Source organism: Leptonychotes weddellii, chromosome 10 (assembly GCF_054177405.1).
Source record: "Leptonychotes weddellii isolate Sample4059 chromosome 10, ASM5417740v2, whole genome shotgun sequence".
In the NCBI taxonomy this organism is placed as follows: Eukaryota; Metazoa; Chordata; class Mammalia; order Carnivora; family Phocidae; genus Leptonychotes; species Leptonychotes weddellii.
Window position 1 is genome coordinate 73,078,317 of NC_138378.1, and position 17,125 is coordinate 73,095,441.

Below are 17,125 nucleotides of genomic sequence, written 5' to 3' on the forward strand. Positions count from 1 at the left end.
ATGGTACTGTATGAAAACCGAAGATGTCAGAGCATCTTAAATTGTGGCATCCTTGAAGACTAAAAGCAGCAGAACCACTAAAGGCTTTTCATTTTACTTTACCATAATAAAACATTACACAAAGCTTTCTTGAGAGCTTGTAAACATTTTTTCCTATATTGAGCATCAAGCCCAAGTTCCTTCCTTCTGGAAATCATAATTAAAAGAAAATCCTCATTAGTATTTTAACATTTCCCCTTCACTTCATTTAGCCACAACATTAAAAAATGTGTGTCTTCCCTCTTGGATTTCTTAAAACTTGTTAACACACATGTACATTTTGTATGAACTATGAGTCACTGTTGAAGAGGTTTAGTAAAATGCTGAAGGGCAGGTTGGGTGTAGATCAGTCATAATTATTGGCAGCAACATCGTGTATCAAAGTACACAATATGAAAGTGAAAAATATAAACTCATGTCTAGTGGTGAGCTTGTCTTAGAAACACTGGCCGATGCAGTTTTAAGTTAGGTTTTGACTGAAACAAAGATGAGCAAAGTTTGGTGTGTTGTAATGGCTCTTTCATCCCATCGCTGAACTGATCTCCCATCTCTCTAATTGCCATGAGTGATACAAACTACCCGCCTTGGCTAGCCCAGGCCAAAGCAGATGGGATCTGGGGGGCGGCGGGGGTGTGTGTGTGTGTGTGTGTGAGGAGACAATAGGGAGAATTTAAATGGAAAACAACAAGACAGATTTGATTAATTCAAAGAAAATTTGGATTAAAAGAAATAACTCTTGTAACTCTTATGTTTGATCTATGTGTCAGAATGAAAACAGAGAGGAGGAATCTTAAAATGGTTGCTATTAGTGGTTATAGGAACTGGGCCTGGGGATGGAATGTGAAATTTATTAGATGAGACATCGTAGGACAAGTCTACGCCAACAAATTTTTTGAGAATTGAGGCAATGATGCAAATAATTTGGGTGATAATATTTTTACCTTAATTGTAGAAGTATCTGAGGCAACTGCATGTTTTTAAAAAATCAACTTCCCTAACTCATTGCATGAACATCTCACTCTAGCATGCTGTGGTAGACCTAGACTTAAAAGCACAGTAATCTTTGAAATATAATATGTGCTATACATTCATGTGTTCTTCTTTCTTTGCTTTCTCCCTCCCAATTATGATTTGATCCCAAAATGAGCAATTAATAGCACTTGGGACTTTTGCCTTTTTGTTTTTCCATTGTTGTTGTGGCTATGAAAATTACTTCTGTTATATCAGCCGTGAAAGCATATTACTACAATGTTGAATGTTTTAGTCATTTAAGCAGAAACTTCCTACATTTTGAGATGGTTCTTTAGATCTTTAATTATTTAGGTCGAACTTTAAAGAAAACACACACACACATACACACACACACAAAGTCAATCTTTGGTTCTTTTTTTTTCTCCTGAATACACCAACTTTATTTTTTTATTTGGAAATGTGAGTGTAGAATGGCCTTCCTTCTCTGTTTTTGCGGCAGTGTTGCAGAGCTGGGACTTCCATACGATGCAGACTTGGGCCTGTGGTTTTATCTTCCTTGCTGGATGCCTCAGACAACATTCTGCCTCAGCGGAGTTCTAGCCTAGGGTGTATTGAATAAATTTTACAGTTTCTTTGTTTACTACTGCTCATCCAAACACTTTCCCATTAAGGCCTAATGTTAAATGATTATTTCTTTATGCTCTGAGAAAGCAATATGGATCTTAGGTGCAAAATATATAGTGTATGTGAAATGCAGTCTGTATGCAGAAAGAAAAATCACTCTCCATCAGTTGGGTGCATAAAATTCCAGGGAGCATCTTAACATCTGAGGTGACACTTTTTACAGAACTATCACAGCTCTACCATTCTCAGATTTAGTACATATACCAGATTTTCCTAGTTACTTCATTTACTGCCTTCAAAACTGCGAAGCATTCAGGCATCACTTCCCATTTATGACCGGTGGTGGTGGGGGGGGCGAAGTATGTTATCCTTAGAGATTTATGCCACTGGCAGGTAAAAATGTAAACTTATTTTTAAAAAATAGGATCTCCCTTATAATAAACAGATTCAACTGTTAAAGGTCAGGTTTCTTTCTGAGTTATGGTAATAATGTAGCAAATACTTTTATAAGTAATCAAAGATTCTATAAATATAGGTACCTGTGTCGATGTAAATGTTAAAACATTCACAAATTATCCTTTCAACTTCTGTGATCTAAAAATCAATAGGGGGTCACAGGGTTTCATAGAATTGCTCTGCTTTTTCTTCCAACATAATTTAATAATACATTTTACAGATGTTGTTTAAACATTAGACACAGATTGTTTTGTCAATAAAGCTAAACAGAGGCATGACACAAAAGCAAGGAAAACAGATGTAAAAAACAGTGCAAGAAGCACTGGGTCATTTGTTTGCTATTCAACTGCAAAATGAAAGTGCAGGGTGTGTAGTGATTTTCCTGGCCTAGAACTCACCTAGGGATGGAACAACTTCACACACAAAAGATACTTTTATTAAGCAGGTGGTTTAACTTTTTCCCTGGAGGATTTCAGTGTAACCCACATTTAAGGTAGACTTCCTAATTGATCAGTGGGGTAACAGGTGCAATATTCTTGAAAGAAGAAAGAGAAGAAGGAGAAATAGAGGTAGACTAACTCTCCAGCATGTTTCAGCGCGGGTTGTTGCTCTCCAAGCCCCTGCTAATTGCTATGCTTTTCACCTTGAGTGTCAATTCTAGTCATATTACCTTTACCGGCACTGACTGTGGCCTTAGATTATAGCAATCGGTAATACTCACTAGATAAAATACTGTCTAGCGCATAAGAAAAATATTGAAATCAGTCAAAAAATGTTTAGCTTGCATATTGCCTGAGACAGAGCTGGCGAGGTGCCAGGCAGGCAGGCAGGGTATTATTAGGAAAGCTGAGCAAATAGCTTGCAGGGAAAAGAGCTGTGAATTTAGAAACCTTCAGGTATTGTCATGTCAGAGAGTCTTAGGAGTTCAACAGAGACGCTGCTTTTGTCTGCAGATTCTAAAAATTTCCAGCAAACAATCCTCTTTGAAAATGACTCTGCAGTCTGTTAAATATACTTTGTCGTAAGTTTGACTCAATAAGTTTGCTCAGAGCTTCCCCCCCCGCCCCCGCCTTCTGTGTGAAATCACGCCACCGTGAATCCCGCGAAAAGCCGAGAGCCCTCCCGAAGGGCTTGGTGTTGGGCCACTGAGCCAGGCGGAAAAGCCTGCCCCTTCCACCGCGGGGCCCTGAGTCTACGTGAGAAAAGAAAGAGGAAGGTGTGGGACGAAGGAAGGTGCATTCGAAAGTCCGAATACCGGTTGGTGTAACTGCGGTTTCTCCTCCAGCCTGCACACAAAGACAGTTTCTGAGCTTTCCAGGACAAGACAGGAGTGTGATGCCTCAAGTGGGGAGTTGGTACAACCTGGGCAAGTACTTCAGGACCCCGTGGGGCTGGGGTTGAGGGGAGGCCCAGGGTGGAGTGAGTGGGGAGAGTGATGTATCTCCATCATGATGAGCCCAGTGTTTCTGAATGTCTGTGATCCCTTTCCAGGCTGTGAAACCAGTGGTTGGTGGTTGACTTTGAACATGGTATGTAGGTCAGCAGGACTGGTTGCGAGTCCTAATTAAGCCAGATTTGTTGTTTTCGGTGTCTTGGCACAATGATCTGGTCAGAGAAGTGGAGACAACCACCTGTGTGGCATGCAGCCTGGCAGAGCGGGACCTGACTCCCATTCACTTGCAGGCAGCGTGGCAGGTGAGGGGGCTGAGAGGCATAATGGGTCCAGGGAGAAGAGCTGGGGCATCCATGGGTGGCTAAGGAGCAACTCCCCTGTGGGCCTTGTGACAACGTACAGTTTACACAGACGAGTAAGGGGAGGGAACATGCAAGAGAAAGAACATGTTGAGCTGTCTTCCCCACTCCTCACCAGTTAGACGTGTGTCCTTGATCAAGTCACTCTGTCTCCATGGGCAGTAGCTTCCACTGCTAAAATGGACAGGGAGGGCCCATTGATGGGACTCTGCGCCTCTTCCCGCTGTCCTATTCTAGACTGCGCGGGACTGCCAACCAAAGAGAAGCAAGGCGATTGCTCTGAGCCTGCCTCTGATTCCCGCTTTACGCCAGGACTGGGGAAAAACCCAGGGCCTCTGATAAAGAGACAAACGGGGAAATTAATTTAAAAAGTTGCTACTTTCCTTCATCTTAAATAAGCAAATCAAGCACCATAAAATAAAAACGGGATGAAATTAAGCGTTATCACAAGACATGAAAAACCTGTGTGCTGTCATTTTAGGATTCATAATAAAGATAAATCAGTTGTTTTTAACAGTGTGCTATGAGTTTGTGAAGGGCATGACAGATAATAGGCTTGAAATTTCTGAAGTTATTGTACAGCAAAATTTGTTTTTTCCTCAGGCGTTCAATCTTTTTCTCTCGTAATTTTGTACATGACAAACTTTTTAGTGGGTGCATTAATAATCTATAAGTAATGGGTTGTCAGGTGTCAGTTAGATAAGATTAAAAGACTGTTTAAGCATTATCCATTTGCTTCTTTGCATGAGTTTTATAGGTCAGGAGAAATAACTTTTGGAGTTGTGGTTGTATGTGCCCGGTGCCCCCCCTCCCCACCCCCCATTTGGCTCTGCTCCAAGTTTGCATGGAAGAACTGTATTACATGACATAAATCCTGCATGTGGGAGCAGATTTGAAACTCATGCTATGTGAATCAAGGGGACAAATGTCTCAGCTGTCTTCTGTAAACTTGTTTCAGTTTTTCAAGTGTTACCCTTTTTCTTCTCAAAGGCAGCTCTATAAGGGGAAAGGGCCTCAGCTGAGAGGGACCCTGAAGCCTTAGACATGGGGAGTTTCCTAGCAAGTCAGGTTTAGGTCTATTCTTGTCAAATCTGTCTTAAGTGTGTTTACATATAGTTTGCCTTTCTGGTATTTTCTGCTTGCACAGACCTGATCTCCACCGATTTTGTGTCAACAATTGCTGAGGCTGGTGCTGGGTGATTAACCGTTGAGCACTGAAGCCCCACCGAGCTGTGCCCACAGAGACCCCTCATCTCTCTCTTACCTCATCATCTTGCTTCAGGCTGCACGCACCTAAAACAAACAGCATTTCTGAGTGGTTAAAAAAAGCAGCCTGAAATATTAAAAAAAATGGGGCAAATGTTGCCTCCTTGTTGAATAAAAACGATTTTCTCAAAAATGGAGTGAAGCCAGGGGTGTGGGGGGTGCGGGTGGAAATGTTTCTGAGGGTAAACGTCCTCTTGGATTCAGCCCACCGCATCGCTCCAGTGTGTGAGTACCCAGAGTTTTGTGTAGATGCTTAGGTATTTTGTATTGCTTCTTTCCTAATTTTTAAGGGGAAAGGGAACATTAAAAACCAACCAGCCAAACAAACAGTAATCTCCAACAGCAGGGATGCTTATACCTTTGGCAAAAGAGGGCTCTCCCTTTCACTGCCGGTATAGTCATTGGTATTTTCCTTTTCATTTCCATTCTTATAAGGCTTTTAAGCCTGACCCATTAGCATGGGAAATAATGAATACTATCCAGCTCTTGACACCTGAACAATAACAAATAAACAAAAAAACCTTAATCTGTTGCCATCCTTGAGAGCTCTTCTTTTCCTCTTTACGCTCTTAACCAATGTGATTAAAGGACCTAATGACTCACAAGATTGGATCTGATCATTGAAGAAGAGAAAAAACATTTGCCTTCCCCAACACAACTTTTTCAGGCCGATGGGGATTATTGGTCTTGGGTTCTAAATGTGATTTAGCTCAAAAATGGATTTCTTGTCATTGGAGAGATCTGGCTTACTATTGCTAAAATCACTGTATTTTAAGAATCGTATATTGCCTCGGGATGGAAGTTAAATGCACTATGATTAAAAATACGTGTATTTACGTTTCCAGTACTTTCTGTCCTAGAATGCTGATTTGAATGTAAATCAGTCGTTTTGAGAGTTGTTGTCCACTTGCAGGGTTTGTTGGCCTATATCCCTTGAACATCTGCTATGGTTGATTTTATTTGATCCCTAGTTTGGGTCAGAGTTCATATGTGCTTGGAAGGGCAGGGAGTAGGGGATGTTGAAAAAGCTAATGGAAAGAAGCGTACATGTCCAAAGATGTCTGATCTCAGCTCCCATGGCTGGTCACCTGGCAGTTCTGTTTACAGAAAGGAAAGTACAATAGGTTACGGCAGAGATCCCCATCCTTAGGGCCAAGTGGGGGCTGAGAGGGACTGGGGGCCAGAAAAGGCATATCAGAATCATTGTGAGTGAATGTAGTATAAAAAGGCCTATTGAGATTTAACTTTTGATTTTAGTCAAGCTCTTTCTTTTAAGATTCCAAATCACAAAGGGATATGAGATTTTGAAGTTTATCACAAAGGGGAATGGATTAAAATTTTAGGAACATCATGCTGCAGAATGTCAGAGCCCAAGTCCTGGATGGGATTTAATGCACCATTTGACAGATGCGGCTCAGGGCTCTACAATGTAATGCTGCTAATGAGAGGCTAGGATGGGGCTGGTTCCTTGTTTGGCACCTCTTCTACCCTTATGCATTTATTATTAACAGATTTATTGAGATATAATTCACATACCATGAAATTTGCCCATTTAAAGTGTACAATTCAATGGTTTTTAGTATATTCACAGATATTGTGCAACCATCACCATAATCACTTTTAGAACATTTTTACCATCTGAGAAAGAAACCCTGTAGGGGCGCCTGGGTGGCTCAGGTGGTTAAACGTCTAACTCTTGATTTCGGTTCAGATCATGATCTCAGGGTCGTGAGATCGAGCCCCCCCACATTAGGCTCCACGCTCCGTGGGGAGTCCGCCTGAGATTCTCTCCCTCTCCCACTCTCTCCCACTGCCCCTCCCCCCCCGGCTCTCTCTCTAAAAAATCTTTAATATAGGGGCGCCTGGGTGGCTCCGTCGTTGCGCATCTGCCTTCGGCTCAGGTCATGATCCCAGGGTCCTGAGATCGAGCCCCGCATCGGGCTCCCTGCTCCGCGGGAAGCCTGCTTCTCCTTCTCCCACTCCCCCTGCTTGTGTTCCCTCTTTCGCTGTGTCTCTCTGTCAAATAAATAAATAAAATCTTTAAAAAAAAAATAAAAAAATAAAAAAATAAAAAAATCTTTAATATATATATTATATATATATGTATACATATATATTATATATAAAGAAACCCTTTACCCTTTAGCTGTTGCTCCTCCCATACTGTAGAACATTTTTAATGTTCTGTCTCTGTAGATCTGCCTATTCTGGACATTTCCCATAAATGTGATCATGTAAACATGTGGCCTTTTGGGACCGGCTCAGACTTTGACTTAGCATTTTGTTGTCAAGGTTCATGAATGTAGCAGAGAGCAGTACTACATTCCTCTTTATGGCTGAAGAATGTTCCATTGTCCAGACAGACCACATTGTGCCCACCTTTTGTGGCTGTAAGTGTTCGTGTGTACGTTTTTGTACCATTAGGTATTTTTTGAGAATCATAATGACAGTATCTCAACAAACCCTTGTCTTTGGCTTAAAATTTGCAAAGTTCTTTTTATAGACATTAACTCACGTGGTCATCATGGTTCCCGCACCTGAACACTACTATGATCTCAGAGCATTGAGTGGCAATTTTCCCACTCAGTCCTCATACCCTTCTCCCTGGATGCTGCTCTGACTCTCCATCCTTGGCCAGTGTTTTGGCCATAATAGTGATGAGTGATATTGTTCAAAGAAAAGGATAGCCACTCAAGTGAGACACACAGCTTCCAAATTTCCTCAGGGTGACTTAGACGACCCTAAGCATTTTCCAAAGATTTGACAAGTTCCACGAGGAGGTCATTTTATTAGTTTGTTGCCTTCATTTGAAAAATTTTGTCATATACCTCAACTGAGAGATTTTTGTCTTTGAGTATAATTGGTATAACTGGTTCCATTTGCATTTAAGGCCTATGGATTACATTTTGATATATATTACATAGAACTCCGGTTTCAAGCTTTACGAATTGAAACAGAAGTTACAATGAACCTTCTAAGGGAGAGAGACGGGCCTCCATTCAAGTCAGGCTTCATTGTGCCATTCTGTAGTCTAACCTGTGACCAGGTGAAAGCAGAAATCAAGCTAAATTTTGAGATATCCTTCCTTGGCACTCCCTTGGAGTGGAGACTCCAGGCCTGGGAAGTTTTTGGCTAGTGATGGCTTGGGGAGCTGAGGCAACTAAAGGAGAGATCCTCCAGAAAGGAAGGAGCTCAGAGACACTCCAAAGGGGTACTGGGATTCTGTGACACCTTATGTATGCCAGGGCTGGTCCCCATTCTCACACAAGAGGGTTGCAATTCCAATCACGCAGGGGAAGTTTTACTTGGAAAAAAAAAAAGTGCATATTTGATCCTTAGGGTGGCCATACACCCCAATTGCCTGAAATATTCATGGTTTAGACTTATTGTCCAGCATAATTATTAATAGTGTCCATTTACTCTCAAAAGTGTCTGACTTTAAATGATAAATTGTGTGGTCATCCTATGTATAATGGTGAGTGGCAGAACATTAAGAGCTGTTTTAAATAAACATATTTATTCTGTAATGTTTAAGGGATGCCTAGTTAGATGCAATTTTATTTACTTTTTGTGAATATGGGAAAGTTAGAATTTACACAAAAAATGGTTCAGCTTAAACTAAAGAGAGACCCATCTATTCTTTGAAGATGTTATTATACCTACTTTAGCTTTTTCAGTACTGTAGGAGGTTTTGCTATCCTAGATTGCCCTATCGCTTGTTCATTGCACCAATAATCATTTTAATTCCATATCCCTTAAGCAAGCCACTATCTGTCTTATATTTGTGCAGTTATACAAACTCAAATTTGGCAAATTGTCACATTTAAGTAAATATTGCATAAATACCATTTTATTACATATGCTTTATATCAATGGATACTTAAGATATTTTTAACTCTCGGGCATTTCTTATGCTAGTTCTGGCAAGATAGTCCCATAATTTATTCCACTGGTTTTGGAGCCTAGTGCTTTAGTGATCTAGGAAGTCATGGGTAGTAGCAGAAGAACTAGAGATCGGCCACTAAAGAGCCCCCCCTTGCTTTGAATTCAGGTCAGATTAAAGGATTTAGCAAGCTTATATTTTTTTAGAATAAAAAAATCATTGTATAATTTGCTTTCAAGGAAAACTTCCCATAATATATAATGAAGTGATAAAGTATTTGAAAGTTATTTCAATACTTAATACAGGGGTTTGTTATTACTTTGCATTATAATTTTCAGATAATTAGTGATTTTTTTCACTAGTTGCTTTGAAGAAAATTTTATATGTAATTAACTTCCTCAGTGGTCTGAGACAACTTCAGCTCTTTCTAGAGTAGTTTGACAAATACACCCATCACTGCTAGAGAAGGGGAATCTCCTCAGACTGCTGACTGATGGGCTTATTGTGATTATAGGAAATTTCAATATTCTGTTTCTAGAATGGATGGAGAGCAGAACATGTGCTCCCTTCTCCCCTCCTGTCCACTCCCCTCTCCCACCCTCAAACACACAGATGACGGATTGCAGTCCTGGAACTGTTGGATCCGGAGGAGGTTGAGAAACTGGAAAAAGGTGCCAGAAACATGATTTCATAAGGTTTGACTTGAGATTGAGTCAACTTTCTTGAGTGTCTTAAAATCGTGTTTTATGAAATTTTATTTCACAAAGAAAGGGAGTGTAGGAGGCTTGGACCCTGAAGACTGCCAGTTACAGATCATTAAATTCAATAAGTAAATGTAAATCTGAAATGAAGAAATCCAACAAAAGATTTTGAAGTAGATTTTTGTTTAAAAGAACAGAGAGTTATTTGAGAGATAGCTAGAACTCATTCCCTCAGGGTTTGTTTATAAAACAGGCCTTCAACTTATTAGGAAATGCTGACTTTAAAAATATCAAATACATAGTATATATAGTTTTATTTAAATGATTGTGATAAAGTTGGAAGAAACATTAGGAAGGAAATTCATGGACTAGAATAAGAAGAAAAAGGACAAAATTCTGGAGTTCAGCAACTAGCTTCCAGCGTGAAATTTTATATTTGAAGAATTTTCAGAAGTCTTAATTCTATAAAAATATTTATAGAGATTACCTAAATGAATTATATATAGATTAAATATTATATTTACTTGCTGTTTATTTTTAATTGATAAAGAATAGTTCATGTAGAAATCACCAGTACTTATTCTTAAGAATGCATGGTATTAGTTTTTACTAAGTATGTATATAGGTATTCCTAACTAATAGCTAAATATTAATCAAAGATGACTGTAATTAGTACTTTATTTAATGGATAATATAAATATAGAAGGCATCTTCACTAACATACCTTGCTATTTAATGAAATCTTCTGTTTAATATCAAGTTGATAATTTTAGCTCGTTGGGCATAGGAGGGTATTGTAAAATGGTATTTCCCCATACTTAAATGGGTAGCTACCTTCGTGCTGACTATTCACTAAGCCTTGTTGGCAAGAGACACTATGGGGATGACTGAGAGTCCTGTCATTGTTTAGAAACAACAGCATTTTGATTTTACATGGTTCACTGAGTTGGCTGTGGCATGCTAAAGTCACACTGTGGGTTGCCCTTAATCATCAGTAAACAAGTAGGTGGTAAACACTGAGGAAGAGAATTCATTGAGTAAAGGTGAAAATGCTATTTCTGAAGGGGAGCAAGTCATTTTTCCTTAGCATCGTTAGTATTACAGAGAAGTTGTACAAGGAAGACAAAGGGCATAAGAGTAGAGGAAAAGGGCAGAGCTATGTGGAAAATGTTGTCTGTGGAACTGGGAAAATATACCCTGTGTTTGGTTCTAGTGGATGCCCACTGTGATCTCGCCACCCTTCCTGGTTCTCACGAAGAGGAAACTAAAGTTAGCCTTCCCGGTTTTGTGGGAAATAACCGGGGCACTGAGTGGAGGATAAGCTAAAGGGCAAAGGTCAACTTCAGAAAGCTGTTCTACCAGATCTTAGAAAACTATTCAGGTATTCAAAGATGGAGAATGAAAAGAGACAGGTAGGATTAGCAGAATGGAAACAAAAACAAAAAAAACACACAACAACTTTAAAGTCTGATGATAAATAAGCATGTAGGGGGCAAGGAAAAGAAAGAATAAAGGAAAACTTCCTGTATTTCTTTTTAGCATAATTCAGGATTCATCTCCCATTCTCCTTGTCTGATTCCTATTTAAAAAATGCAAAGAATTAAATTCGATTTTGAGATGATCCCATGACTCAGATTTTTGAAGATTTTGCTCCCCTTTTAACCTCCCATTCCCCCCTTAGTAGGATTCTAGTCCTAAACAAATTAACTGGGTAAAAAGAAATACATCTCTGTTTATGTTGACATGGAATGAAACTATAAGGCCAATCCATTTTCTTCCCATTCTTGATAAAATATCTTGTTTTGAGAAAGGGGATAGTTTGGTCACGGGAAGAAATTCTAACCCATGATGCTGTGAAAAAAGGAAAGATAGGAATTCTTTCCCTAATTCAGTCTTCTACCACCTACAGGGTGTCCAGTTCTTAAAAAGTACTTCACAAAAGAACATTGTGTTTTCAAAGCAAAATGGGATTTATAAAAAAAAATATACCTTGATGTTTGGAATGTAATATGGAAAGGCAACAGGATGTTTCCCAACCTTACATCCAACCTAAAAGGTTTACCTTTCTAAATGCCCAATTTATGGCAACTTTGAGCTACATTCTATTAAAGTAAGGTGTGAAACTATTTTAATGAGTAAGAAGAACTGTCCTGTTGTCATATATTTCTGACAGTGTACATCTAAGTTTCAAGGGCTGTAATGTTGGGACATCAGTTGTAAAAAAAAGAAAAAAAAGTCTCTTACATCTTTAACAAACTTTTTAAAGAGACCTTACTATTATGGAAAATAATAAAGATTGTGTATATTTCATGGATATATTTTGTCTTAAACTGTCTTGTGGTTGTTGGAGAATAGATTTTTTTATTGGACATTCGAATTGGAATTTTATCATTCTTTTTCTTTTCTCTTCAAAAACATTGTTTCTTCTTACGTTGAAGTTCTAATATATATTTATGTATCCATACATAAATATAGATATCTATTTGAACACACATACCACATATGAGCTTAAAGTAACTGTTTTACTGATGCTTCTCAAAATGAATGTTTTAAGAAGGGAATATGTTCATGTAAGTTTACATAAAACCTAAAGGTCTTTTTTTGGTTCAGTGTTTAGAAAATTCTTGATAATTTAGAATCTTCCACAATGGAAAGTAAAGCATTCTGTCACAAAAGCAGGGAGGATGAGACGCAAGGTCAAAGGGCATTTTAGAAACAAACAGCTGGTCCAGTTTATTTAAACAGATACAGGGATGGGGGAACTGACCTCTGTTTGACTTATAGTGGGAGGAGCAAGAATGTCATTTTATTACTTTGCCCAGAAGGAAAATGTTTTTGTATCTGAATTCACCCCGAAGCCGTCTAAACACATGGCTTTGCTGTATGTAGCCTAATTCCGAAGAGAGTATATAGAAGACAGTCTAGGATAAAATACACTAAATAGAACCAAATGTTGAGGTGGTTTTAAAATTGAAAAGATGATGCTATTTACTTAGTTATTTTCAGATAAAGATGTCTGCCATGACCGTAGATAATATTATCAGTGTTTCATGTAAGTATAGGAAGCATAATCCAGTAAGATTCTGAGAGTTTCCTATGTCCTCTATGTATCAATAATGTTCATTATATTCAACAATTGTTTTAAATTCGTTTTCAAAAGTGAGAAGTTATCACCATACTGCTAATGTGGTCAAAACACTTTGGACAAAGTGATTAGGGGTTCTGAGATTTTCAGCTTTTTAAATCTTTATTTTATTAAATGCATGGATTCTCATCTTTATATCTACATATCCTATAGGTAGCCTACATCTGTGTTGTCAATAACAACAAATGGCTCTTGCCACCAAAAGGGAAGAAAATAGCACCTGGTACCTGTGGCCCCTTAGCTAAAAGGTTGTGATGAGGTATTCACTCTCTACATGAGTACATCACTCTCATGAGGTATTCACTCTCTACACTCATCTACTCTGGGGACCAGAGCAGATGTGGAGTAACTGCGTTTAATGATGTCCCCTGAATACCTTTAGAGGCACACAGACAAACCTCAGCATACTGAGCAGAGAGTATGGCCCAGGTGGTGAGTGGACTCAAAACCCAAGAAGAACTTTCATTCTACAAGAAACTTGTTAAGAATCATGGATGTTTGGGGCACCTGGGTGGCTCAGTCGCTTAAGTATCCGACTCGTAACTTTGGTTCAGGTCATGATCTCAGGGTGGTGAGATCGAGCCCGCGTTGGGCTCTGCGCTGGGCATGGAACCTGCTTAAGATTCTCTCTCTCCCTGTCCCTTTGCCCCTCCCCTCTGTGCTCGTGCTCTCTCTCTCTGTCTCAAAAACAAAAACAAAACAAAACAAAACAAAACAAAAAGGAATCATGGATGTTTAACTTAAGGAGAAGCCTATGGGACATGATGCATGATGGCTATACTTTAAATTTTGAAGGCTATCCTGAAGAAGTGAGATTAGAATCGTTTAAATTCCCCCAAGGAGTTGTCCTGGTGAAAGGATTTTAGATCAAGTAATGCAGAACCTTCTCATAGTTACCTTGTCCATAGCTGGAGTGCACTTTCAGGTGAGGTGGCAAGTGCTTTATTAGAAACAATCCAGCAGAGGCTACCTATCTACTTGGTGGGGATGTCGTAGAGATGATTCATGTCAGTGACCAACCTAGGTGACAGTGAAAGCCCTTTTCAAACCTGAGATTTAATTTTTCTATGATTCCTTGAGTTTAATAGTCATAGATTCAAACCTAAGTTGGTTATTATGAACTGGTCTTTGGAAATCTGAATGTATGAGTGTGAAGGAAGCAAGCTTTGGAATACAGATAAGTCACTGAATCTTCTGATGCACAGCCTTATCTTTGTCCATATGCACAAACAGTACAGTCATCAAAATCCCCAGTCTACAGAATGTTCAGTCATGCTTATTCCCAGACTCAGCAGTAGGGTTGTTGACAGTGGTGACTGGCTCAAAACCAGCTCATTCTTAGCTATCTATTTAGTTCAGAATATTCTAGATGGGTGGCACAGTAGGGGCCACGCTCTTGTCAGGATGTTGGGGGAAGGGGTGTTCACTACCATTTGCCAGCTGTGTGTCATTCAGCAAGTTATTAACATCTCATGGGTAACATGTGACCTCAAATAAGTCACTTAATTTCTCTGAGCCTCGGCTTCTCATCTGTTAAAAAGTGCTCTTCCTATTTTTAGATGAATAGTATAAATCATATCCACAAAATAATATGTTTTTAAAAGGACTTTTAAAAAATGTTATCAGAGTTCCTTTCCTTTAAAAGCCTGCAGATTATGAACAGAACCGTAGAAAAAGAGCTGTTTTTTTGCTCTTTTACCTATGTTAGTTACTATGAAAATTACTTTTGGTATATGCGGAATATTAATATTAAATAATTTTCTAATTGGTCATGCAGTGAAGGCAGCTAATGAAAAAGCAGATTTTTTTTTCATTTTAATTGGTTATTTCACATGGTGTTTGTGCTACACCTGTGCTTATAATGAGAATGGAGAATTAATCTAACCTTCTGCTCACATGATTCCAATTTTCATGGTTTATACAAGATAATGATAACCTGATTTGCAACACAATTTGTTGTAGATCTGTGTTTTAAATATTTTTATTAGCCAGTTCGGGGACTTCATATACAAGAACTGATATAATATATATTGCCAATAAGAGTTAGAACTAACCGTGCCCTTTTAGTTAGATTCCAGTTTCATTATTGACTTTAATTACTTTTCCGATAATAAAAGAACAAAAGGATATAGGATATTGAGAATCTTAAAATGTCACGAAGCATGTATTTTTATTTTAAAAATCTGTCCCTCTCTGTGTTCAGTGGTTTGTTTTTTTAGAAACTACTTTCCTTCCTGAGTGGGCAGACTTACAAACTAGAATTCATATCGGACTATGGACCCTTTAATCATTATTAAACTTCTCATTGTATTTTTTATGTGCTGCTCATGTTCCATCTATTCAAATCTGAGTTGAAAACTAAAAGCACTTTACTTTTTCAGAATCTAATATGTCCCACTCATTTTCTGTATTTGATATATAATTCTTAGCGTTACACAATACAAATGGATCTTAAGAGTTAGAAATTTCACAAGCTTGATTTTGTAGGGCTTGTACTAACCACTTAAAAAAGAATTCAGTGGCTAGCCACTTTTTGAGAGGCTGCAAAAATTGTAAAAAATAAGCCTTATTAAGACACTTAAATGACTTAATTAGATGTTTATTATAAATTTCCAGGTCTAGCTGGAGAAAGCAATATTGTAAGTTCAATTACTATATAGCTGTGACCTCGCCTTGACCTTAGACTTTGCATAAAGAGCCAAAAAAAAAAAAAAAAGCCACCCAAGAAATCTCTACAAGGAATGCGTTTCTCTGAAGTCCCCAGCAGTGTGAGTTAGTGGTGATAAACTCCAGACATTCTCTCATTTGATGGTGTGCTGCCATCCCAGTTCATTATCTTAATAGTGGGCATTAAAATAGAATTAGGTTTGCAAGAGGTAGGGAAGGTTTTGATAAAAACTGTAAAAAAGAAGTCAGAGAACATAAGATTGAAATGTCACTAATTAGGAGAGGTAACAGATGCCCTTATGAACATCTTGCTCTCTACGCCAAATTTCCCCCCTTGCAATTGAAAAGAGTGGTGGCTCGTATTGTTTCCTGAAAACTCTGCTAATTCCCCCATGAAAAGATGAAATGGAAGTGTCCAACTGTGGTAAAACAGGCAAACATGAATCAACTCAGAAACCCCAAGCCTGTGTACTCAAAGGTCACTGGGGGTTGCAGGTTGTGGGGCACGTGAAGCCCCGCGCAGATCGGTGCAGAGAACCATTTTGCCAAGATCTAGCTTTGCTCTCACTGTGCTTCGTCTTCTCCTCTTCCTCCACCTCCTCCCCCCCCCCCCCGCCCGCCGTTTTTATTTAAGGAATAATGAATGACTCACTCTACTTTCTTGGTTACAGGTTTATTAATGCCCGGAGAAGAATAGTGCAGCCCATGATAGACCAGTCCAACCGAGCAGGCAAGTCCCCCATAGTGACTGTATTCAAGTCACGCAAGCGAAAACCATCCTCAAGCCATTCACCGGGAGGTCCGCTACCTGGTAAATAAACTGGGAGTGAGTACTAGGAGCGCCTGGCAATTAAAATTAAACCAGTCTAGTTTCATAACAACACTAATCAATTTAACATCATTATACAACATTTGGAGAAGGTACGGGGGAAAAAAAGCCAACGGAGAAAAGTAACTTAAATCATATGCTCAGTTACAATATTCTCTGTACACATTCAATATATTAATGGCATTTTTTTTTTCTGAGTTTGCCTTCCCAGTTCTTTCTGCTACTATGACCACTCCCTGGTGCATGGCTTGGTGTGGAATTGCTGTAAACTTTATTACCTGTCAAAAGGGCAAAGGGGTCAGGATCGCTTGTGGGACTCAGTAAAGTTCAAAGACATTCAATGAGGTAGAGCTTTTGTGTGCTTTAATAACCCAAGGCAGCTCACTTCTGAAGCAGCTTTTCATGTACAGTTAAAACATGGGATTCAGGTAGTGGTATAAATACACAGTTCTTTTTTCTCAGGACTTCTCTTGTGAATATCTATCTTCTGGTGTTCAACTTTTTTATTTTTTTAAATAACAGCTTTTTTTGTTTTTTAATTGTGTGCTTGAAAGGGCAAGACTTCTATGGGATCCTGGCTAAAAATCCAATGAGCATCTTTCTAGGGTTTGTTTTTGTATTGTAAAATGCCAGTAAGATCAACAACAGTGTTTACTAGGGGTGATGTAGGTCTGGACTCTCTTTATAAAATACTCTCTCATCTCCTAGGGAGCACTGTGAAAAACGATGTTAAGTATCACATTTAGACTGAGTCCTGTAATTTTTTTTTCCTTCAGCACCCCATTATATGA

The 17,125-nt window shown here is 38.8% G+C and overlaps 1 protein-coding gene across 4 annotated transcripts in view; it reads left to right on the top strand.

Annotated features, from left to right (window-relative positions):
* The window catches only part of MEIS1 (Meis homeobox 1), a 133,545-nt gene that overhangs the window by 112,039 nt on the left and 4,381 nt on the right, over positions 1–17,125 (top strand). For 2 of the 4 annotated variants that reach the window (XM_081833610.1, XM_081833612.1), the window contains exon 10: positions 16,177–16,316. In XM_081833610.1, the coding sequence (XP_081689736.1) occupies positions 16,177–16,316 (140 nt within the window). The remainder of the gene's footprint in view (positions 1–16,176; positions 16,317–17,125) is intronic. The other 2 variants (XM_081833611.1, XM_081833613.1) reach the window with 1 other exon arrangement.